The 24,167-nt window shown below is 46.9% G+C and overlaps 2 protein-coding genes across 3 annotated transcripts in view; one reads left to right on the forward strand and one right to left on the reverse strand.

The window, feature by feature from the left end:
- LOC142475204 (von Willebrand factor A domain-containing protein 5A-like) overlaps positions 1–24,167 on the reverse strand; it is a 354,651-nt gene that overhangs the window by 84,706 nt on the left and 245,778 nt on the right. The gene's annotated exons all lie outside the window — the stretch shown is intronic.
- The window catches only part of LOC142474995 (von Willebrand factor A domain-containing protein 5A-like), a 65,889-nt gene that overhangs the window by 34,904 nt on the left and 6,818 nt on the right, over positions 1–24,167 (forward strand). The window contains exons 11-16 of one of the 2 annotated variants that reach the window (XM_075581134.1): positions 2,380–2,494; positions 8,794–8,952; positions 9,740–9,843; positions 12,296–12,504; positions 14,150–14,287; positions 15,170–15,821. In XM_075581134.1, the coding sequence (XP_075437249.1) occupies positions 2,380–2,494; positions 8,794–8,952; positions 9,740–9,843; positions 12,296–12,504; positions 14,150–14,287; positions 15,170–15,423 (979 nt within the window). In that variant the 3' untranslated portion in view covers positions 15,424–15,821. Of the gene's footprint in view, positions 1–2,379; positions 2,495–8,793; positions 8,953–9,739; positions 9,844–12,295; positions 12,505–14,149; positions 14,288–15,169; positions 15,822–18,558; positions 18,708–24,167 lie in introns of those variants that run through there. The other variant, XM_075581120.1, reaches the window with a different exon arrangement.

Below are 24,167 nucleotides of genomic sequence, written 5' to 3' on the forward strand. Positions count from 1 at the left end.
ACACACACACGTGTACACACACACACACGTGTTACACACACGTGTACACACACACACAACACAACACGTGTACACACACACACACACACACACGTGTACACACACACACACGTGTACACACACACACACACACACACGTGTACACACACACACACACACACACACGTGTACACACACACACCACACACACACACACACACACACGTGTACACACACACACACACACACGTGTACACACACACACACACACACGTGTACACACACACACACACGTGTACACACACACACGTCGTGTACACAACACACACGCGTGTACACACACACACGTGTACACACACACACACACACGTGTACACACACACACACACGTGTACACACACACACGCGTACACACACACGTGTACACACACACGTGTGTACACACGTGTACACACACACGTGTACACACACACACGTGTATACACACACACACGTGTATACACACACACGTGTATACACACACACACGTGTATACACACACACATGTATACACACACACACGTGTATACACACACACACACGTGTATACACACACACGTGTATACACACACAAACGTGTATACACACACACGTGTATACACACACACACACACGTGTATACACACACACACGTGTATACACACACGTGTATACACACACACGTGTATACACACACACACGTGTATACACACAACACACATGTATACACACACACACATGTATACACACACACATGTATACACACACACATGTATACACACACACACGTACACATACACAATGTATACAAACAAACATGTATACACACACACACACACAAACATGTATACACACATGTATACACACACGTGTGTATATATACACACACACACGTATACACACACATACACTATCCCCAGCACCACCACATCAGCACACCGGTATCCCATGCCCCCCACCCCCCAGCACACTGGCATCTCGGCTCACCACCATTCCAGCCCCCATCAACACATCAGCACCCACACATTGGCACCTCCCCATCGGCACACCCACATCCGCACCCCCACATCAGCAACAAACCCTCCCAAATCAGCACACTGATACAATCACCATCAGTACAGCCACAGCAGCAGTACCACCGCACACTGCCATGGGCCGCGTGGACCACTCCCCACCCAAATGCCACCCCCACACCACAAACATCTCGGGCAACGCCGGGGCTCTCAGCTAGTATATATATATATATCATACTTAGTTAAGTTATGGTGGGTAAAAAAAGTGACAAGCAAGCTTAAGCCTGTAGGGAACCATGTTAAAAATGGTTTTGAAGCAAAAGGTGACACTGTGTGCTCATTTGCATGCCATTTCCCAGAATCCCTTGCTGCAGTGGAAGTGCTGTGTGCTGGGTGATAATGGTGAAAGGCGGGGTTGCAGACCTGTCTAAGACATGCAAATGAGCATTCAGTAATATATATATCCCAAATATCTGCGGATAACAAAAAAGTGCCAAAATAGTGAAGCATTAAAGGATAAAAATGTATGCGCATCAAGAAAATGGCTACTTACAGTATAGCCGATTAAAACGAGCATTGTGGGTGTATGCCACCGCACGGGCAATATGAAGGAGATATCGGCGTCCTCCTCTCACATCCAGTGTGTCACTCCGCGGGGCTACCACACCAGTGGTTAGATCTCGCGATAGGAGCTCAAAGTCCCGTTTCCCACCACATGGGCAATGGAAAGGAAATCACAGCGTCCTCTTCTCACGTCCAATGCGTCCGTCAGCGTTGCTACCAGTCCAGTGGTTAGATCTCGCGATATGAGCTCAAAATCCCGTTCTCGTGACCTACACGTTTCGTTCCTAGTATGGGAACTTCATCAGGGGTATGGTAGCCCCGCAGAGTGACACACTGGATGTTTTACTGTATCTGATACACTGTAAGTAGCCAGTTTTCTTGATGCGCATACATTTTTATCCTTAAATACTTCACTATTTTGGCTCTTTTTTGTTATCCGCAGGATCCACAGAAATTTGGGACTTTATTGCTATCTTGAGTCACTCTCTCACGACACTGTTTGCTCCATCACTTTACTTAGAATTTGTCCACTTAGTTGCGCCCTATGTTCATTTGTTTCTTTATACTGTATATATTTGTATCTTTGTGTGAGATTAGGAACTTTGTGGCTGCATTTAGGGACTCGTCTTACATTGACTACTTTTCATTATTTGCGCACCTTATTATTCTACAGAATATATATATATATATTAATATACACACAGGCAGACACATCCATGCATCTTTGTGATACCCTACTGCCATTTCCCACCATGCATCCCTCTGCATATCCCATAATGCCTCACTCCTTATTACCTCTGTGCAGGTGCTTTGCGTTTGGGATCGGTGAAGGAGCCTCCACAGCTCTCATTAAAGGCATCTCCCGAGCAGCGAGTGGGACCTGTGAGTTTATCACTGGGAAGGAGAGGATGCAGCCCAAGGTAACAGCGCAGTATACAGCAGCTCACCTCAACGTTCCCCCTTACTGCACAGGAATCTCCCTCATTCCTAACGCAATCACCTCTTACACAATGGGATCCCCTCTCACATACATTATACATTACAATGGGATCCCCCTGTCACATACATTATACATTACAATGGGATCCCCTCTCACACACATTATACATTACATGGGATCCCTCTCTCACACACATTATACATTACATGGGATCCCCCTCTCACACACATTATACATTACATGGGATCCCCCTCTCACATACATTATCCATTACATGGGATCCCCTCTCACACACATTATACATTACATGGGATCCCCTCTCACATACATTATCCATTACAATGGGATCCCCCTCTCACACACATTATACATTACATGGGATCCCCCTCTCACACACATTATACATTACATGGGATCCCCCTCTCACATACATTATCCATTACATGGGATCCCCTCTCACACACATTATACATTACATGGGATCCCCCTCTCACACACATTATACATTACAATGGGATCCCCTCTCACTCACATTATACATTACAACGTTCCCCCTTACTGCACAGGAATCTCCCTCATTCCTAACGCTATCACCTCTTAATCATTTTGAGTTCAAATAATTTCCGTTCTTGATGCTTGTAATCATTCCGCTGAGGATTTGGATTTTTTCATAATTTATGGCATGATCTGGCTGTAAGAAGTCTAGCATCTTCCTCCTTTATGGTGTGGTGTTGTGCGTCTGTGTAGGATCATTCAGGTTTGAAGTTTTCGGCCGGTTTCACCAATATACCGTGCTTGGTCACATTTGCTGCATTGGATCATATATACCACATTTCTGGATGTGCCGTGGAATGATCCTGTAACATTGAATGTTCTCTGTTGGTGGCTGGCTGTGGGATCTTGGCATATATGTTTTCAAGGTTTGCAGTGTGTGTTGCATGGTCTTGTGCCATTCTCGGTTCGTTATGAAGTTTTCTGTGGGATTACTTCTGCCTGAGGTTTGGTGTTTGCCGGAATTCGAGGCTGGGAGGTTTGGGGAAGATGTCTTTTAATGTTTCATCCTCTGCCAGCACGGGTTGCAGATCTTTGATTATTTTTTGCATTCCCTCTAGGGCAGGGTTGTATGTGGCCTCTAGTGGTATGCGTGTGGTTGTCATTTTCTTCTTGTATTGGAGCAGGTGTTCTCGTGGGGCTTTAAGTGCAGTTGTGATTGTTGTGGCAATAGTCTTTGGCTTGTATCCCTTCTGTCTGAATGATTCAGTCAAGGTTGTGACGTGTCCGTTCCTGTCTTTAGTGGCAGAGCGTATGCGGTGATATTTTATAGCCTGACTGTGTATGATGGCACATTTTGTAGGAGTGGGAGGGAAGCTGGAGTTATAGAGAACCACACCTGTCTGTGGGTTTCTTGTATACAGATGTGTATGGTTTACCATTCTTCAGTGTTACTGTGGCAACAAAGCGACAGAGAAGCCCAATGCTACATCCAATATGACAAAAATACACAGTAAAATACTTATATATTCTCTTGAAAAAGGGTCATTTAGTTTAACCCTTCGGCCAAAGCATTATACGCTTGTGAGCCATGACAAGGCAGACCCTGTTCGCAAGTCCTAACACTACCAGATAAAATACTAATATACCTCTATTAGGAATAAAATTCTCATTTACCTCTATTAGGAGGGAGAAAGACCACATTGGATCTATATCCAGTAGAATGAAAGGACCTACTCACTTGGGAAGTTGGACCAGGTTTTAAGCCCACCCCTCAGTATTGCTGACCTGTGGAAGAGAGGAGAACTCTTGAAATCTTGTCTTATAATATCAATTGTTTGTTCAAATAAAAAAAGGTATCACCTAATAAGGAAGTACTATTTACTCTGCACTATTTCTATTTAATTCTTTAAAGCAGCAATCCCTCCCCCCCAAATCAAGTTATTTAAAAAAAAATTTATATGAGCCAGAGGGTCCCCCCAAAGCTGAACCCTGGCACTCAAAGCCCCGATTGTTGAATATATACAGTATATATATATATATATATATATATATATATGTATATATATATATATATATATACACGAAAAAGATAAAAAAGACTGCGCCTGGTATACCTGGAATATATTACCTGAACTGTTGTGTATGTATATATATATATATGTGTGTTCTCTGGTGTTATGTGAATATATAAACCTAAATGGATACATTTACCACAATTTACCATAATTGAATGTTAAAGTGCACTCAATTAATTATACTAAATGTCATACAATATAGGAAAAAAAGAATGGTGTATATAGCGCTAAAAGGCTGTGAATATATAATAAACAGTGTATATAAACATGTAAGGTGATAAAAAATGTGTGTGACACTATACCTTAATAATGTAAGGCTAGGCTGCCGAGTGAAACTAACCCAAAACACAGCTAGTACAAAGCAAAAGAACAACAATACAAACCGGCGCCTACAGAGTCCCATATAGGAAAAAAGTTCAGTCCAGTGGTAAAGAAGTGTCCAGAAATGTCCAATCTTGCACTTCACGCTCCACAGCAAGATGTTACAAGAAGCATGTGATGTAAAGAGAGAGAAAAGAGAGAAAAATCATAGTGTAACAATGCTACAGTATAAACACATAAGACAAACAGGACAAGACAATACTAGACAAACACAAGCAAGGCTGACAAATAATACAAGAGTTAGTTTAATACACAAAAAATATCAAATGAACAAGGCAGATGATGGATCCGGTGGTAAAACCGGAATCCTACTTACAGGACGTTCGTTTAATACAGACAGGGGTGTATGGTGAGTGATGCACGGCCGTGGCGTCTGATGGATGCGTGGCGTCCAGGAGTTGATGTCCCTAGCTCCGCAACCGGATGTGCATCACCGGGGGTGGGTCTCAGGCTCTCCAAACGCTGTCTGCCACTCCGTGGCTGGAAATACGTCACCGGGGGCGGGTCAAAATGCCGAAACCCCCTTCTCCTACTGCTGTACCTCGATCAAACTCCTGTGGGTACTCTGCCTTAGTCCAAATAAACTCTCACAAACTGCCCAATGCGTTTTGTGCGCATGCGCACTTCTTCAGGGGTCCCACGGCGCTACTGCTCCACTGGGGATGCTCCGGATTGACGTCACTCCTCTGCAGATTGTGTTACACCCTGGAGGTTCCTCCGGCAACTCCCGTCTATTAGGCACAGGTTCTTTTGATAGTTCCGGCACATTGAGACTCTATACTATCAAAAGAACCTGTACTACCTCACCAATATATATATAAATATATATTCTTTACGGGCTGCGATTGTGGTTAGTGGTTCTAAACACCACATAGATTAAACCTGATCTGCCTTTTACTAGATCGGGAGCACCTGGAACCACTGCTTTTATAGTTACATAGTTACATAGTAGATGAGGTTGAAAAAAGACGTACGTCCATCAAGTTCAACCTATGCTAAATTCAGACAACAGATACTTTATTCTATATCTATACTTACTTATTGATCCAAAGGAAGGCAAACAAAAAAACCCACTAAGGGAAAAAATTAATTCCTTCCTGACTCCAAGAATATAAGCAGTGTGGGTGTCTGGTTATATCTGATCTCCTATCCAAATAACTTTCCTGGATTTTTTTGCATGAATACCTGCATCAACCAGGGGTTATTTTGTATTTGTATAGTATAACCACCTACAACAACTAGGGGTTATACTATCTAACTAGCACACATTTTTCTGCTGTAAACTGACAACCATTACAGCAATTAATTTGGAGGGGAAACACCTCATCTACTTTTGGCATTTACCCTTCAGGGGATTATAATGGAGATATGATAGGGTGCCAATATACCTATACACACATTGCTATAGGGTGAGATATATATATATATATATATATATATATATATATATATATATATGAACAAGATAAATTAAGATTTAATTGACTATTGGGGTATGTTTCATTGAGCTGAATAGGCAAACCCCTCTCTTAATTGTTATTCAATTGCATGTGAACAGAGTACTTAAAACAGACTATCTAGGCTGTGAAGCCTTATGGCTGTGTCTCCATCTTAAGTGTCTCAGTTAAAGTGTGTGGCAGAGTTAATTTTGGAGTTGAACATTGGAGGAAGATCGGGACTCTGCACAACAACTTTGCAACTGTGAGAACTTAACATTCGAAAAGCTGTGATTCTTTGTACTCTTTCTATCCCCAAGTACCTGGGAAGTCTCCCCTGCATCTCACTATGCCCTCCCTATTGCTTTTTCTGTTTACTGTTTCCTCACTCCTTTGTGAATGTCTCTGTTCTCTCCAACTTCTCCACTCCCCACTGCCATTATTTATACACCTCTCTCTCCCATCAACTTCTTTACCCCTCAATAAAAAGCAGCCCCGCAAATCCTCTATTCACACCTTCTATCTACTCCTTCCTGCTGCTGGGAATCTCCCCTAGGCCTGAACCCAGACATACACACCTGCTCTCACCCACGCCTCCCTGCCATCTCTTCCCCTGTAAAGTGTGTTAACCCTTTAGTTATTTGACTAACCTTAAAACTTGCTACCACCCATTGTGACGAAGCACTGCCATCTACAGGACTTATCCCCTCACCTGCTGTCTCTGTAGGTTCCCCATCAAAACTCATAGATTGTAAGCTCTTCGGGGCAGGGATTTCCTTTTCTAGTCTGATTTTGCTGCACTTATTGTATTATTATAATTCCCTGTAATGCATTCTTTGTGAAGCGCTGAGTACACTTTTGGCGCTATATAAATAAAGACATACAATACAATACAATATACCCTATTTCCTCGATTCTAAGACGCACCTTTTTTCCGATTTTCACATGTCTGAAATCGGGGTGCGTCTTAGAATCGAGGTATTAAAAAAAAAATAAGAAAAACAAGTGTCTGCAGCACTAACCCCCTCTTTTCACTTACCATGTTTCCAGAGAGGTCCCATGTCAGCGGGTGGCGGGTGTGTGGCGGGAGTGGTCCCAAGTCTGCAGGTGAATGAAGATAAGAAGACAACGGGTGGGCGTTCGTTGGCGGCAGGAGATCATAATAGCAGGAGAGTCGAGCAGGAGCAGAGCGGCATAGGGGAACGGCTTGGGAGGTGCACACTGTAACCGGAAGTCAGACACCTGTCAACTTCCGGTGTTACAGTGTGCACCTCCTATGCCGCTCTGCTCCTGCTCAGCTCTCCTGCCGTTATGTTCTCCTGCCGCCGCCGCCACCGTACGCCGCCCGCTGTCTTCTTATCTTCATTCCCCTGCAGACTTGGGACCTATCCTGCCGCCGCACTCCCGCCCATTGTCCATCTTCAACCATCTGCAGACGTGGGACCTCTCCTGCTGCCACCGCCCGCTTCATCCTCCGCTGACACGGGACCTTTCCTGAAACATGGTAAGTGAAAAAGTCATTTTCCTCGATCATAAGGGCCAAATCGATGGTGCGTCTTACAATCGATGGTGCGTCTTACAATCGATGGTGCGTCTTACAATCGATGGTGCGTCTTACAATCGATGGTGCGTCTTACAATCGATGGTGCGTCTTACAATCGATGGTGCGTCTTACAATCGATGGTGCGTCTTACAATCGATGGTGCGTCTTACAATCGATGGTGCGTCTTACAATCGATGGTGCGTCTTACAATCGATGGTGCGTCTTACAATCGATGGTGCGTCTTACAATCGATGGTGCGTCTTACAATCGAGGAAATATGGTATGTGCGCTACCTTTGTTATATGCTAACACTAGCATCTAACACATAATTAAACCCTGGCGATTGCAGGATTTGACTAGGATATACAGTCACTTTTGTTTCATTAATGTACACCCATTTATTTTAAATATCATTAATAAAGTATTTCAATCACTACAATCAATCTACTCTAAGTTATAGAGAGCTATCAGCTGAGTTCTTTTTATTAGGTGCATTATATATATATATATTTTTTTTTTTTTTTACTGTTGTCAGTACGCGATAGCAAAAATAAAGCTGACTGCTGGATCGCCCAAATGGAAGCTGCCAAGTCATCTCTTGATGGTGTCACAGTTTTGTGTTGACCCGCAGACTGAAGTTGACATCCCAGGACCCTATTGTTTCTCCCGATAAGAATTTTTGTAAGGGAATTTCAAACTTTAATATCTCATGAACCAGGGGGTCTCCAGAGTTTAGAGAACTGCAGTTCAGCTGCACGGGACATCTTCATCCAAAAAATGTATACGTAAAAAAAATTAACAAGTATCACTGATTTGCTGCTTTAACAGACACTTGTCTGGTTCTCTTTAGGTTCTACGGGCCCTGAAGTGCTCCCTGCAGCCCACGGTGAAGGACATCTCCCTGAGATGGACCCTCCCTCCTGGTCTGGAGTCCGTCCTACTGTCCAAAGCCCCCAGTGCAATCTACCAGGGTCACAGGTCTATTGTGTATGCTCAGCTGAAGGGGAAGGTGAGTTACACAGATATTAAATGATCCCATATAGATAGTAACCTCAGAGTCTTCTCCTTCTGTCTCTGCGTCTCTCATCACTTGCAGAATAAATCTGAGACTTGGGGATGTATGTAATGCTAGAGGTATGGTGTAGGGTTTAAGTTGATGGTCATAAATGGTTGAATTGGATTGATTCCAGCCTTAAACTCTCAATCTGTAATCTTGTGATCTTCTAGATCAGTAGTACTACATCGCTGACCTACACACAGACACCGTGCAACCGAATCATTACACATTCTTTAATATTATTGACACATTAACTGTTTTGAATGATTTTAAAAAAAGGCTCTCACATGGAGGAAGACTGCGGAGGCGCCAGCGCACTCTTCTTCTCCTGTTATCACTGATCAGATACTGTATTTCTAGTCAATAAGTTGTAGACTTGTTAATTGTTCAGTAAGAATCAGAAGAATAATTACGTTTCAGTGTTGCTTTTTGGAACCTGATGTTTCCCACGCACCTCACAGCTGAATGGCTTTTCCTCATTTGAATACAACTTATTGACACACTGGTCTCAAAAGGGCATCAAATGTTTTTGCACATCATCATACCATCGTTATCCTGACTGCTATATTGTATCTGTACTCTTAGGAAGCTCAAGACAGAGACATTATCACAGCCAAATCCTGGAGTGACTTCTCCAGCCGGCTGCATGTGAACGCAGGCCAGTGTGACAGGAGCCGTTTTCCATCCACACGTATGTTTGGTGTCTCATTCAGATCTCTGCTCTTCTTTTCTTCTCTAGGCCGATGAGGGGAAAGAAGGTGAAGTTTGTCTGGAGTACAAGTTTAAAGGGGAACTCTTCAAGAATGTACTGCAGTTCCCCCTTAGACGTGAGAAAGTGGAGAGGTACGTGAGAGTGCGAGAGATCACAGTGCGGAATCAGAGCGAGATTCTAGTAACGTGGAACAGGGTAGGTTCTGCATATTAGAACTTATGATACCATATGATGCACCAACAGGAGTTCTACACATTGTGTGCTGAGCTTGTAAAACATGACACGTCTCTTCACGTTTATATTATACAGTACACATGCAGATTGAAAACTATTGTTTTCCATTAAAGCAATGACAGCGAATAATCAATAATACATTCTTGGCATCAATGAGAGGCAATAAAATGTGAGAAAGAGACGCGTCAGAGACAGAAAGCTGATGAGGTCTGTTCGTGTATCACACACTGTCTGACAATGCAATCGAGGTGCCGAATCTGAGCCAACGTGTGATATGTTTACAGACCTAAATCTGGCTGGCAGAAGCCTCCTTTTTTTTTTTATTGTGACACAGATATTTAAATAATTGCTAAAATAGATTTAATTTATTTAAAATAATTATTTCCCCTGCTCCATTTCTGTTTTAAATTGCGTGTTATTCCTGACGAAGTTAATACTTTGTGACGTCACTGCGCTTCAAAAGACAAATGTCAGAATGTCAAAAGACATTGGTAAAGATCTGACATAGCCTCTGAAGTATTTACTTCCCAGGAAAAAAAGTGTAAAACATTATTTAATTGCTTTATGGGAGGTAAAAAATACTAATATATCCCCACGTCACTTCGCTGTGACACCCGCTGGTCTCTTCCTGGCGCCTCTGCGGGGTGCCTGCGAGTGGTTATAGTAACCATATATATCACGGCCTGGCAGACGCGCAGGGAAAGAGCGTTTGCAATAGGTAGCTAGGCAACCTCATGCTTACTAACTGGGTGACCCGGTGTGAGAGAGAGAGCAGAGACTCGGGAGGAGAGAGGGGGGCTGACGGGGCTGTCACTGCTAGGACCAACCTGTACTAATGACATGTTTATGGGGTTACAGCTGGGTGACTCATCTTACCAAAATCTGACACCTGAGGTATGTTTCAATCCTAATGTAAAGTTAGTTTGTAAACATGGTGAGCAGACGGAGAGGTTTGTTCCTCTGGCTGCTCCCGTTTGTGTGAGGTTATTGGGTGACCATCAACAGTTTGCACAGCCAAAGCCCCCATCCTCGCCCCCCACCCCTTTATCTTTATTGGCTGTCCGATAAAAACCGGGTGGGATAAGAGTACAGAAAAGGATAAACACTCCTCCAATGATAAGCCACAAAGAAAGAGTATTTGTGCGTAATTTACAAAAAAATAAAATCAGCCTAATATGTGTTTTACGCATGGTATCGGGAAGACTATTTCACTGTTACATTATTTCCTACGGGTTGTTTTTTGGCCAGGAACCAGGGACAGCACCAGGGACAGCACCAGGGACAGCACCAGCTTTCACATGCAGAAGAACCCAATGACATTATTATAGGTATAACGTTGTTTCCCCCCCCCTCCCACCCAATCGCAGATAGGGGCCATTACAGGGTGTATGGTGCATATCTGCTGGCAACAAGAGGACCGAGTCGTCCGCGGTGACTTGGGGACACAGGATAAGGCTTCTGGGGTCCATACCCCACATAATACTTAGCAGTGCAGCGCCTCCATCTGCCGTAGGCTCCAGGGATATGGAGGCGGTCTCCCACGGTAGAACTTGTACCTCTCCCCCAGTTAGATCACACACCAGGCCGGAGGTATATTCCAAACAGGAACGGTTTATTACTACACACTTTGCAGTAACACAACAGCTACTCAGCAGTCTTTTGCCGGGTACAGTCTCTTTAGATCAGGTCTCACTGGAGATGGTCCCTGGACCATCACTACAGGCCAAGGGCACCTGCAGCCGTCCTAACTCTTCCCCACCTCCCTAGCGGAGGCAGAGGTATAATCACACTCACTCCTCCCCGTATGGAAGAGTACATGGGTAGGCTCCAATCTCAGGCTCCCAGTCGTGTGACCTGCCTTCCTCAGAGGGAAGGACAAAAGACCTAACTTTAGGGCGGTCTTGCCCTTAAGTACAGCCAGAAGGTGGGCACCCCGTTGTCAAAACTACAACAGGATGTACCACCCCCTGCTGTCACTCAAGTGCAGCATCAAGGTGAACGGGAAAACCCCATGATAACTACTGGCAAACCTGTAAATACCAGGGTTTTTTGCCAGCCCGTAGGGTAGAATAGTAACCAGGGGGTACCCTGTTACATTGGTCTCCAGGGAGCAACATTACTGACCCACACTGGTTCCATCTGATCTGATGAATGTGTGGATGGAAAGACTAGAGTGTTGCTTATTAGTTTGATTAATGGGGCATTAAGGGGGGAGGCTGTTTTGAGGGTTCTGTGAAGCATATGGTAAAATCAGGTGTTGCATTGATATACTCAGTATGATTCTTCAATGTAACCTGTTTGCTTACAGGGTTCCAGCTCTTCCACACGTTAATCTCTCTCTCCTTTCAGCCCCACCATACACAGGCTGGCGGCCAAAGCACTGATCTCAGAGCTGGAACACGGGACAGACAGAGACTCAGAGGAGGTGAAGAAGAGGATCCTGGAGACCAGCATCCAGTCTGGAGTGATCTCCTCTCTCACAGCTTATGTAGCTGTCAACAAGGACACCAAGCAGCCCGTGCAGGGCCCCCCCGTGCGCAGGGACATCCCAACTCACGGTAGGGACTTTACACAGACAGACACAGGTGTGCACACTGAAGGGGCACACTTACACACGTGTGTCCTCTGCAATGTACAGACGAGACCACGACTATTCTAAAGCTTGCCTTAAACTAGCCCGGTTACATGCTGGGTATGTGCTGGGTGTAACCTGGCTAGTTTAAGGCAAATTTAAGGCAGTGTGAATAATGGTATTAGTGAGCGGACAGTGTGAATAATGGTATTAGTGAAAGCCAGTGTGAATAATGGTATTAGTGAGCGGGCAGTGTGAATAATGGTATTAGTGAGTGGCAGTGTGAATAATGGTGTTAGTGAAGCTGGCTCTGTGAATAATGGTATTAGTGAGCAGACAGTTAGAATAATGGTATTAGTGAGCGGGCAGTGTGAATAATGGTATTAGTGAGCGGGCCGTGTGAATAATGGTATTAGTGAGAGGGCAGTGTGCATAATGGTGTTAGTGAGCAGGCAGTGTGTATAATGGTATTAGTGAGCAGGCAGTGTGTATAATGGTATTAGTGAGCGGTCAGTGTGAGTAATGGTATTAGTGAGCGGGCAGTGTGAGTAATGGTATTAGTGAGCGGGCAGTGTGAATAATGGTATTAGTCAGAGGGCAGTGTGAATAATGGTGTTAGTGAGCGGGCAGTGTGTATAATGGTATTAGTGAGCAGGCAGTGTGAATAATGGTATTAGTGAGAGGGCAATGTGAATAATGGTATTAATGAGCGGGGCAGTGTGAATAATGGTATTAGTGAGCGGGGCAGTGTGAATAATGATATTTTGAGCGGGCAGTGTGTATAATGGTATTAGTGAGTGGGCAGTGTGAGTAATGGTATTAGTGAGCAGGCAGTGTGAGTAATGGTGTTAGTGAGTGGGCAGTGTGAATAATGGTGTTAGTGAGCGGGCAGTGTGTATAATGCTATTATTGAGAGGGCAGTGTGAATAATGGTGTTAGTGAGCGGGCAGTGTGAATAATGGTGTTAGTGAGTGGGCAGTGTGAATAATGGTTTTAGTGAGCGGGCAGTGTGTATAATGGTATTAGTGAGTGGGCAGTGTGAATAATGGTGTTAGTGAGTGGGCAGTGTGAATAATGGTATTAGTGAGCAGGCAGTGTGAGTAATGGTGTTAGTGAGCAGGCAGTGTGAATAATGGTGTTAGTGAGCGGGCAGTGTGTATAATGATAATAGTGAGAAGGCAGTGTGAATAATGGTGTTAGTGAGCGGGCAGTGTGAATAATGGTATTAGTGAGCGTGCAGTGTGTATAATGGTGTTAGTGAGTGGGCAGTGTGTATAATGGTGTTAGTGAGCGGGCAGTGTGAATAATGGTGTTAGTGAGTGGGCAGTGTGAATAATGGTATTAGTGAGCGTGCAGTGTGTATAATGGTGTTAGTGAGCGGGCAGTGTGGATAATGGTGTTAGTGAGCAGGCAGTGTGAATAATGGTATTAGTGAGTGGGCCGTGTGAATAATGGTATTAGTGAGCGGGCAGTGTGTATAATGGTATTAGTGAGTGGGCCGTGTGAATAATGGTATTAGTGAGCAGACATGCTTCCTACCTTCCTCTCTCCTGCATGCTGTCGGTGTTAAAGCTTAGTATTAGTGAGGGTGTGCGTGTCTCCGGGGGCTTAACTTTGCTGTTATATTTCAGGTATTGTGTATGAAATGAGCAGCGTGCCTGGAATGCCTATGACCTGCGCAGCGCGTCGGGTGCCAATGGGGAAGATACGTAGTTTATCAAAGGCCTCTGCCCAGAGCTCCTCACATAGCAGAGAGGTCACAAGTACTGGTGAGTTCACAACATTCTCTTTATAACATTACACATGTTCTATTTGCTTTCCCATTGGTTTCTCTCAGTATCTCCCCCCCCCGTCCCTTTTAATCTCCCGCAGTATCCCCCCTGCGCGTCCCTTTTAAACTTCCGCAGTATCCCTTTCCCTCTCCATCTTTCTCTATCCCCCTCTTGCTATTTCCATTCTGTTACTGTGTATTCCTCCTCTCTCTTCCCCTTCTCTCTCCCCCTTACCTCTAAGACGCACTTACCTCACCCCCTCCCTATCTCCTTCCTCCCTCCCATTTGTTTCCTCTTCTTATCTCCATCTGATTGTTTCTTCCTCCACCCCTCTCTCTCTCTCTTCCTTAGGCTTTGTCCATAGCAGGACGCGCTAGCTTCCGCGCTTCTCCCCAGCGCCTCGCTTTTAACACAAACATGTTTGTATTGCGATGCGCGCACACCATGCACTGCTACGTTGCTGTCCTAGTGTTTCTTTTGGCGAGTGCTATGTAGCCTGCACTATGGACCAAGCCTTAGGCTGCGGCCAGCGTTCACTCGGCTTCTCTCCACCGCCTGCAGCAGGAGAGATCTGTGTCCTGCATGCAGAGGAGACGGGGAGGCGTGTCGGGGGCGTGGCCATGACGTCACGGTGCTGGTTTGCTTCATTGAGCGAACCGCTCACGTGACCCGGCTGCCACCGTGCGTGAAAACAGAATTATCTGTTCCCTCCTGCATCTCGTGCACCAGCGCCTCTGCTCCCGTACGCGTTGGCACGCTCTATAGACAGCCTCATAGAGGCACATCTATGTAATCACGCCATGTGCACCCTCCTGCATGCCGTTTCGATCGCCATGGCCGCAGCATTAGAGTCTCACTTCTTCTTTCTCTCCTCCCTAGATCTGAGGATGATCTCCTCTCAATCATCAAACACTCTCATCCCACCACGTCCCCTTCTGACCCCATTCCACATTCCCTTGTCTCCTCCCACTCCTCCTCCTCCCCTATCTCTCGTCCTCCTTCTTCAACCTCTACCTATCCAGCGGACAATATCCAGATTCCTTCAAAACTGCGGTAGTCATCCCTCTCATCAAAAAAACATCTCTCGACCCTGCCCTCCCCTCCATCTTTCGCCCCTTCTTCAAAGACCTTGAGCGCATCTTTCACAACCAACTCTCCACCTTCATCCTTCCCATTGTCCATTCTGGCTTCTGTCCCTCACACTCTACTGAAACTGCCCTCCTCCTCAACATCCACGACTTGCTCTCCCAAGCTCACCACTCCAAACTCTCCTCAATCCTCATCTTCCTCGACCTCTCTTCAGCCTTTGACACCATTGATCACCTCACTATCATCTCACCCTCACCAACCTTGGCATCAATGACACCAAACTCATGGCTCTCATACTATCTCTCCCACCGCTCCTACTCTGTCACCTTCAACAATTCATTGTCTCCCTCCACCAGCCTCCAAGTGGGCGTCCCCCAAGGCTCCGTCCTTGGTCCTCTCCTCTTTTCCCTCTACACTGCCTCCCTCTTTGACCTCACCTCCTCCAATGGATTCAACATCCATTTTTTTGCAGAACACATACAAATCTATTTCTCCTGAACTTTCCACCTGCCTGCATTGCTGCCATTTCCAACTGGATGTCCTCCCACTTCCTACAAAGTAACCCAGCTAAGACTGAAGTTCTCTACTTTCTTGCTTCATCCTCCCCAATCCCTACCATCTCCTTTCCCCCCTCACCATATCCCCCTCCCCTTATGCTCGCAAAAAATGTCAAGTTCCGCACCCTCTATAAATCTCTCCATGGCCTTACCTTTCTGCAATCACCTCTCACTACACCCCATTCCTGTCCTCTTCACTCTATGACTGCCACAACCCTCACTCCCTCCCTCCCCCAGCACCCTGTGCCACCTCTTGATTCTGATCACTTGCCTTACTCGCCCCCTCCACTGGATCAAACTCCCGCACCACAGTCAATCTGCCCCCTCGCTAATTATCTTCAGAAGCCAACTCAAAACTCATCTTTTCTCCATCACATTTCATGATCCCCTATTAACCTATCTTATCCCCTCCCTCACCCAGCCTCCCCAACGCCCTTCATCTACCCCACCCTCGCCCCATCCTAAACCTTCCTAAAGTCTATCCAAAACCCTCTACAGTCACCCACCTCACCGATCCAATTGCCTCCACTGTCAGACCCATCACCATGCCACCAACAAGAATAATCCAGAGACCTGACCCCAACCCCTTCCCCCCAACAAAGCAAGTTTTACTAACTAACATGCAGCACCCTGGATAAGGACGCAAGGCCACTGTAACGCATCGTGGACGCGTCGCGATAAGGACGCGTCGTGGATAAGGACGCGTCGTGGATAAGGACGCGTCGTGGATAAGGACGCTACATAAATGTTGTTATAAATTAATAAATAGAGCCTGGATATTCTGGGGGAATTCCAGGGCTTCCCTATAAAAAAGAAAAAAAAAATTATAATGGTGGATATTTTACTGTAGAAGACCCTTAATTAATCATTAAAAAAAGTTAGAGTAATTATATACTTGTAAAAAGAAAAAAGACAGCGCACAACTCTCTTAGCGTAAAATATAAATTATATTGTGAAAAATACAGAATTTGGTATTAGATGCACGTACAAAAATTCAAATATTAAAAACAGGGCATGTTTGGGGCACATGTTACCAGCACAGCATACAGAAGGTCACGGATCAGCACACCACTGTCGACGTCACTCGGGTCCTGTCCACGTAGGTGAAGATATCCTGATGTCCTGGCACTCCGGTCCCCGGACTTGCTTCGGTGGCTGTATCCTCTGTAAATGCGGTAATGGCCTCCCTAGCAGGGAACCCACGATGTCGGGAAAGTAATTTTGGATCAGTTTAAGTCCCACACTGTGGCTCCCGGGCTCGAAACCCACGAGGTGAGCTACTCTCTAGTAAGGCACTCAGACGCGATGTTTCTGACATCACAGTGAAAGCGACGAATAATGCGGTTAGCTGATACCGAATCAGCAAGGCTTGCCGCCGGTACCATTAGAGAGTTAGTGTGTAGGGACAAACAGCACAAGGTTGCTTAACTGCAAACAAAACTCCTACGCGTTTCATAGAACTAGTGTACTTCATCAGGGACCTCTGATGTCTGATGATTATCTCTAGTCACAAGAACCTAATCTCTTATGCCAGCTGTAGATACCGTAGTAATCTTTCTTGACGTAATTATATTTGTCTTTCTTTCAATGTAAAATGTTTGCTTTATAGCTAGAAACAGACTGTGAATTTTATGGAGCCAGTAAGTTGTATTGTCAGATTTAAGGGGATCCAGGTATTGTATTTCACACGTGGAAATCTCAGTACCAACTTTGTCCAGATCTGCTCAATAAAGAATAGCATTAGATCCAATGAACATGTATGTAGGATCTGTCACAATATTTCTTGCAAAAGTCTGCATCTAGCCGGTTAATAGTGTCCTGATTCTTTAGTCTAAATTCCACATTTTATTTCCTTGCAATATGGGGATAAAGTTAATGCAGGTAGAAGTCTTCCCTTTTCTTCTTAAGTGTACATAATTGTCATTGAATACACATGCTGGGGTGCGCATGTGCGGGATCTGAAGAGGATGGATGTCTAGTGTCAGCGCTCCGCTGCTTCAGGGACTTTTAGGAAAGCAATTACCTAATAAAAACAAGAACAAATCTGACAATTCTCTTCTGGGTCAACTCCGGATCTACTCAGGATGGCCCCAAAGCAAAAAAAAAAAGCTCGTACTTTAAGAAGCAGTCCCGCGGAGGATTGGATTCTGAGCAGGAATCACAGGAAGCGACTGACCAATCTCTAAATCTCTATTCCTTTATCTTCTTAAGTGTACATCATTGTAATTAAATACATATACTGGTCTTTTCAAAGGTAAGTCTGTCACTATATCCCAATAAGATTTTACCTGTGACCTCCTCAGAGTGAGTATCTCTCAGCAAAGTCAGGCTCGAATCCTGCAGGGACTGCAAAATCTTCCAACCTGGGAGATAAATTGCCCAATCACAGCAGTTCTACTGTTCGTATGTGAAACGAAGTAGTGTTCAATCAATATACAGTATAGATGAGTTTAAATTATAAAAAAAATAGATATTGGATGGGAAAGAGCAAAACAAGGAACCTAGAGTAAATCAGAAAACAAAGATGGCAGCACTCTTAATAGTGTGTGTGTGTGTGTGTGTGTGTGTGTGTGTGTGTTTGTGCATTTATGTATGTCTCTATTCTTCCTCTCACACATTTAGGAAACATCGCCCATGAGAAGCCGGGACCCCCTGCCTTCCTCAGGCTAATCTCTCTGCAGAACGCTGATGGCTCCTGGAACCTCAGCTCAGGCTTGGCCTCTGTCCTGGGAATATCTGAGAAGGAACTGGAGGCAAAGAAGCCTAAAGCGGTACATACTGATAATACAAATAGCAATAATGTTATACAGAGCTGGCAAGTTACTGTACGTTAATAGACAGGCACCGAGAATATCAGAGAAGATCGGCATCCAATGGTTCCTGAGGAGAGAGAGAGTTCAAGAGACTAACTCAAGGTCAGAGCTGACCGTGCACCTGAAGGCGATCTCCAGGGACGATTTATTGGGAAGAGAATATAGAGAAATAGAAAGATGGTGAAATACTCTCTCCTCCCACATCACCTTTTTTTTCTCCTTTTTACTTAACCTCTTTTTTCTTCTTGCGCTTTTCTCCCTCTCTCTCTCTCTTCACACTCTCACACTCTCACATACTCTCACTCTCTCACTCTCTCACTCTCTCACTCTCTCACTCTCTCACTCTGTCACACTCTCACACTCTCACACTCTCTCTCTCACACTCTCTCCCGAACCAAATCTATTCTCGTGTTATTTCACCCTCCATATATACAGTACGGGTACACCACTTCCTTGTCTTGCCACCATTAGACAGACATTAGAGACGGAGTATATACTGAGTATATACTGCAGAGTAATAATACAAAATAATCGTCTATACTAGTGTAACCCTGTTTCCCCCCCCCCCTAGTCTCTACGGGAGTGTGAGGGGTGCATGGGGGCTGGTTACATGCGGTGTGGTGCATACCTGTGAGGAACAGGAGGGCCTGAGCTTCCCGCGATGTTGTGGGGGAGCCAGGACCGGGCTTCTGGGGTCGTAGCCCCCATTTTATCTTAGTGGTGCAGCGCCTCCATCTTCTATACTCCCAGGGTAATGGGATAGGACCGGTATAGAAGAACCCCTCAGGTCCCAGGGTTATACTCTCCAACTCACACACAGTCTTTACGGGTGCAAAACAGTCTCTTTATTTGACAGGGCAACGATATCCCAACGATAAGGCTTCCAGCAGCCACAATACAATCGCCAGTGACAGGTACAACCTGCTCAATTCCCACGACCTCCACCTCCCTTCCCTCCAAGTCACTTGGCCGACAGGATGGTCTGAGCTAGGGCGGCAATACCCCATGGCCCACCCCCGAGGTTAGCCTCGAGGTGGGTCTTGAATTCTCTTCCCATCACCCTTGGCAGCGGGGTGAGGGCATTGGTCCACCAGTCTATGGTTCTATCAGCTCTACTTATAGACGCTGATCGGTTTGATTCCTCTCGCTCTCGACCGGCATGCTGCGCCGGGGAGCCCGTAGCCTACTGATACTCCTCGGACCGTTCCGCAGGACTCATGGCTTACGGCCTAATACTCAGCCGCTCTAGACTCTTGGTCTCACTGCTCACTCGAACTCTTCTTACGCTATTATCTCTATTGAAGAACCATCAATCACAGAGGAACATGGCACACAGCAAGGGCGAAGAAGAACTCACTACTCGCCAGAGTCGGCTGCTAAATATAGAGATAGCTCCTCCCCTCCTGGTGTCAGCAGAACCTCCCTCTTACTCACGCCTGCAGCAGAGTCCAGGCCTGCGTCTACCATTCAGGTTAGAGCTATGAAGGGGGAAAACCCATAATAATTACTGGCGCCTGATCTTAACAGGTCTTACCACAGTAGAAGGAAGATAGGTATAGCCTGAGCTGTTTACAGGGGGCTACACTCTCCCTATGGTGGAATCCAATGGTCCCCACTTGGACCTATCTTTTAGCAGTACCATCCTGCGGCGAACCACCTAGGAAACAGCACACATTACAATAGAATACATGCATAATGAGGTAGTAATAGTAAGTACAATCCGGGTACTCCCAACATGGAGAACCCTACAGATAGTGCCTCGGATCAGGCTTCCTTACCCGTCGTCCATTGTGGTCAGTGACAGTCACTGCGAACGAATGAACCGGCCCATGTTCGGGCCGGTATGTGACACCATGCATATAAATACACCTCCCGATGCTCCATATACACACTAGCTCACTAATCTTATCTTCATTGTGATACCCCGCCCGACCGTACTTGGTCCGCAGGTACTCCTGAACTGCCTCCCTAAGCCAACTGTCTCGGTTTCCTCAACCTCTCTCATGATGGGCTCCGGCACATAGGGATATTCATAACCGTGTGACTGCTGGTATCTAGCGACTATGGCCCGGTCAGCTCGACTTAGCTTGGTAAGCGTACACTGCCCTGCCCTGCTTGGCAGTACCCAAAACAATGGTTCCTCGGGGGCTACTTCGTCATACAATATACTGGGGCCTTGAGGTACAATACGTTTCTGTTCTATCTCCCTCAACCGATGATCCAACTCATCCCCGATCTCCTGCGGAGTGAAAGAACCAGCCGCCCACCAGTGGTCTACTACGTCGTTCTTAATCAACAAGAATCGCGTACGATCCATCCCTTCGTGGTAGCTGGTGAACAAAGGCGCCCACCATTTATCGCGGTGCTCATACTTAGCGGCCTGACTAGTGCGCTCTGTATCAGAATCTACCTGTGATGATACCCCGGACATACCCGCATCAGTAGATCGCGAGCAGTCTCTCCGTCCCTTGGCATTATAATACCTTGTGGGGTTCATCTTGGACAACACTGGACTAGCAGACCCAGCCTCTGCTGGAGTAGGCGGCCCACGGTATCTCTCCTTCAGAGCCCCATCACTCAATTCCCAATCCCACAAGTCATTAGCGTATTTGGGGGATTTACATAATTTATCTCTGGTAGGTCCCAGTGGCATCACTCGTGACGGGGCAGGGGCAGTGGCCGGGGAAGGGGGGCTAAGGGCCGGGGTAGGAGAAACGTCCAGAACATTGTCCAGCAAACAGGTAACACCCCGCCCAATGAACTTCTTCTTAGCGGCACTCCCCCTCAGGCTTTGGGTTTCTCGAGAGGGACCTCGACTCTGTAGAATAGCCCTGGCCATGCAAAGGCTCTCTGTTGCGAGGAGAACATTCCCCCAGGACTGGTCTTTCTTTCAGTGGAACCGGAGCTGATGTTATCCGAATCGCCTGCAGAGCTCCCATCCGCCCTGGGGTCACGCACCGGCCGTGCGTCGAGGACCGGGGGGGGCGGCGGTGACACCTCCGGTACACGATCGAACAATTAGGCCTCAAGCCTCTCTTTCTCGTTCACCGTGAGTGCGGTCTGTGCCTGGCGGGAGTAAGGGGGTGGTGGTGTCTCCTTACCACTCCTCTGCTTTTTGAGGACATCTGGCTCCGCTAGGATGTCTCGGTCTCCGTCTCCGTTGCACTGGGAGTCACCACGGCGGTGGGACTCGTACGGGCCTTCGGCCGCACCAGTGTTTGCCGTCGGATGGTCCCCGGACTTGTCTGTTCTCTTTTGATGCCTTTGGGGTGGTTCGCCGTTAGGCGCATCGCCACCGATGTCACACCCATCTCTTCCTCCTCTGAAGAAATCCCGATCGGTTCCTCCGCTGGGGAGTCACCTGGCTCTTCAGTGATACAACCAGTGGATATAGGTACAAAATGTCCTCGCTTGTGTACCTCCACTGCAGTCGCGCTTGTCTGGGTGGCCAGCTTGCTTAGTTCAATATCTAGCTGAGCCTTGGTTCCTCCCGAGATGGTATACCGGGGACCCAGAGCAGTCTTTTCTTGGTCATCCGCCACCTCCGTCAAAGTTCCTGGAGAGGCACCCTGTGGCATGCCGAACAAATCCCACGGCTCGGTTGGCCACAAGTAAAACGTGCCATACTTGGCGCATCGGGCCTTGGTACTCGGTACTGCGCCTGGAAACCCGCAGTGCACACACAAGCACCAAACATATTCCTGCTCCTCTATGGCCACGACCAGTAGGCCTCCAGGTACTTGGTGAATAGAGGTGCTTATTTCTGACATAATTCGTTCAGAGGGAAGACAACACAAGTTTCTAGCTCCTTGCTCCTTGAATGCCAAACACAAGTCACGCTCCTCGCTCAGGTCTCCGGTCCCTCCCTTCGCGGGGGCGGGGGCGGGGGGGACCTTCTTGATGGGTTCTGGGTGGCCCCCCTCCCTCTGGAGGAATCCAGAGGCAGGGTCGTTTCCTTGTCAGCATGACGTGGCCGGTCGGCTTTCGCGCCACTCAGCTCCTTCTGCATGGAATCTGGGTTTGGCGCCAGACTCCTGCACATGTCCCGCCACAACTGTCTCACAGTCCTTTTGCAAACCTCACGTGCTTGCTCCAGGTTCGGCGGGAATCGCCATTTTAGCTCGCTTCTCCGCGAAGCACATGTAGGGGTGGCAGCCATCTTGAATAGTCTCTCCAAATGTACCTGTGCCCTACTCTCCATGTCTGACGGGTATCTCGTACCTAGACCATGCTTTCCCTTCAACTGTGAACTCTGCTTCTTCATACTGTATATGACCCACTGAATTTAGGTGGCTGGTACCCCAGGCTCAACGGAACTCCTCTCCTATGCATGTCTACTTGCAAGTGCTCGGTGGTGTGGGTGATAGTTAAGATACCTCTTGTCTAGGTACGTGCGTCTCCTGCTTTTGGCCGCTATAGTGGACCCCGGGCTATGGTCCCTAGTCTGGTTACCAGGCTGACCCCCCCAGTGACTCACGCTACCCGCCTCAAGGGACTTGATCAGCTCCAACTATCCACCCCACTGTAACGCGGCCCTGGGCCATGGTCCCCGGATTGGTTTACCGCTATGACCCCCCCAGTTGCCTCACGCTACCTGCTTAATATACTTGCTGGGAGAGTGCATCTTAGTCAGACGGTTCTGCCTCGCTTTAAGCTGGTCCTGTTCTGATAGATATTCATCCTCTCAGCTGCGCCTCCAAATGTAACCCTGTTTCCCCTCCCCACAGTCTCTACGGGAGTGTGAGGGGTGCATGGGGGCTGGTTACATGCGGTGTGGTGCATACCTGTGAGGAACAGGCGGGCCTGAGCTTCCCGCGATGTTGTGGGGGAGCCAGGACCGGGCTCCTGGGGTCGTAGCCTCCATATTATCTTAGTGGTGCAGCGCCTCCATCTTCTATACTCCCAGGGTAATGGGATAGGACCGGTATAGAAGAACCCCTCAGGTCCCAGGGTTATACTCTCCAACTCACACACAGTCTTTACGGGTGCAAAACAGTCTCTTTATTTGACAGGGCAACGATATCCCAACAATAAGGCTTCCAGAAGCCACAATACAATCGCCAGTGACAGGTACAACCTGCTCAACTCCCACGACCTCCACCTCCCTTCCCTCCAAGTCACTCGGCCGACAGGATGGTCTGAGCTAGGTCGGCAATACCCCGTGGCCCACCCCCGAGGTTAGCCTCGAGGTGGGTCTTGAATTCTCTTCCCATCACCCCTGGCAGCGGGGTGATGGCATTGGTCCACCAGTCTATGGTTCTATCAGCTCTACTTATAGACGCTGATCGGTTTGATTCCTCTCGCTCTCGACCGGCATGCTGCTCCGGGGAGCCCGTAGCCTACTGATACTCCTCGGACCGTTCCGCAGGACTCGTGGCTTACAGCCTAATACTCAGCCGCTCTAGACTCTTGGTCTCA

The sequence above is a fragment of the Ascaphus truei genome, chromosome 1 (genome assembly GCF_040206685.1).
Source record: "Ascaphus truei isolate aAscTru1 chromosome 1, aAscTru1.hap1, whole genome shotgun sequence".
Classification (NCBI taxonomy): domain Eukaryota; kingdom Metazoa; phylum Chordata; class Amphibia; order Anura; family Ascaphidae; genus Ascaphus; species Ascaphus truei.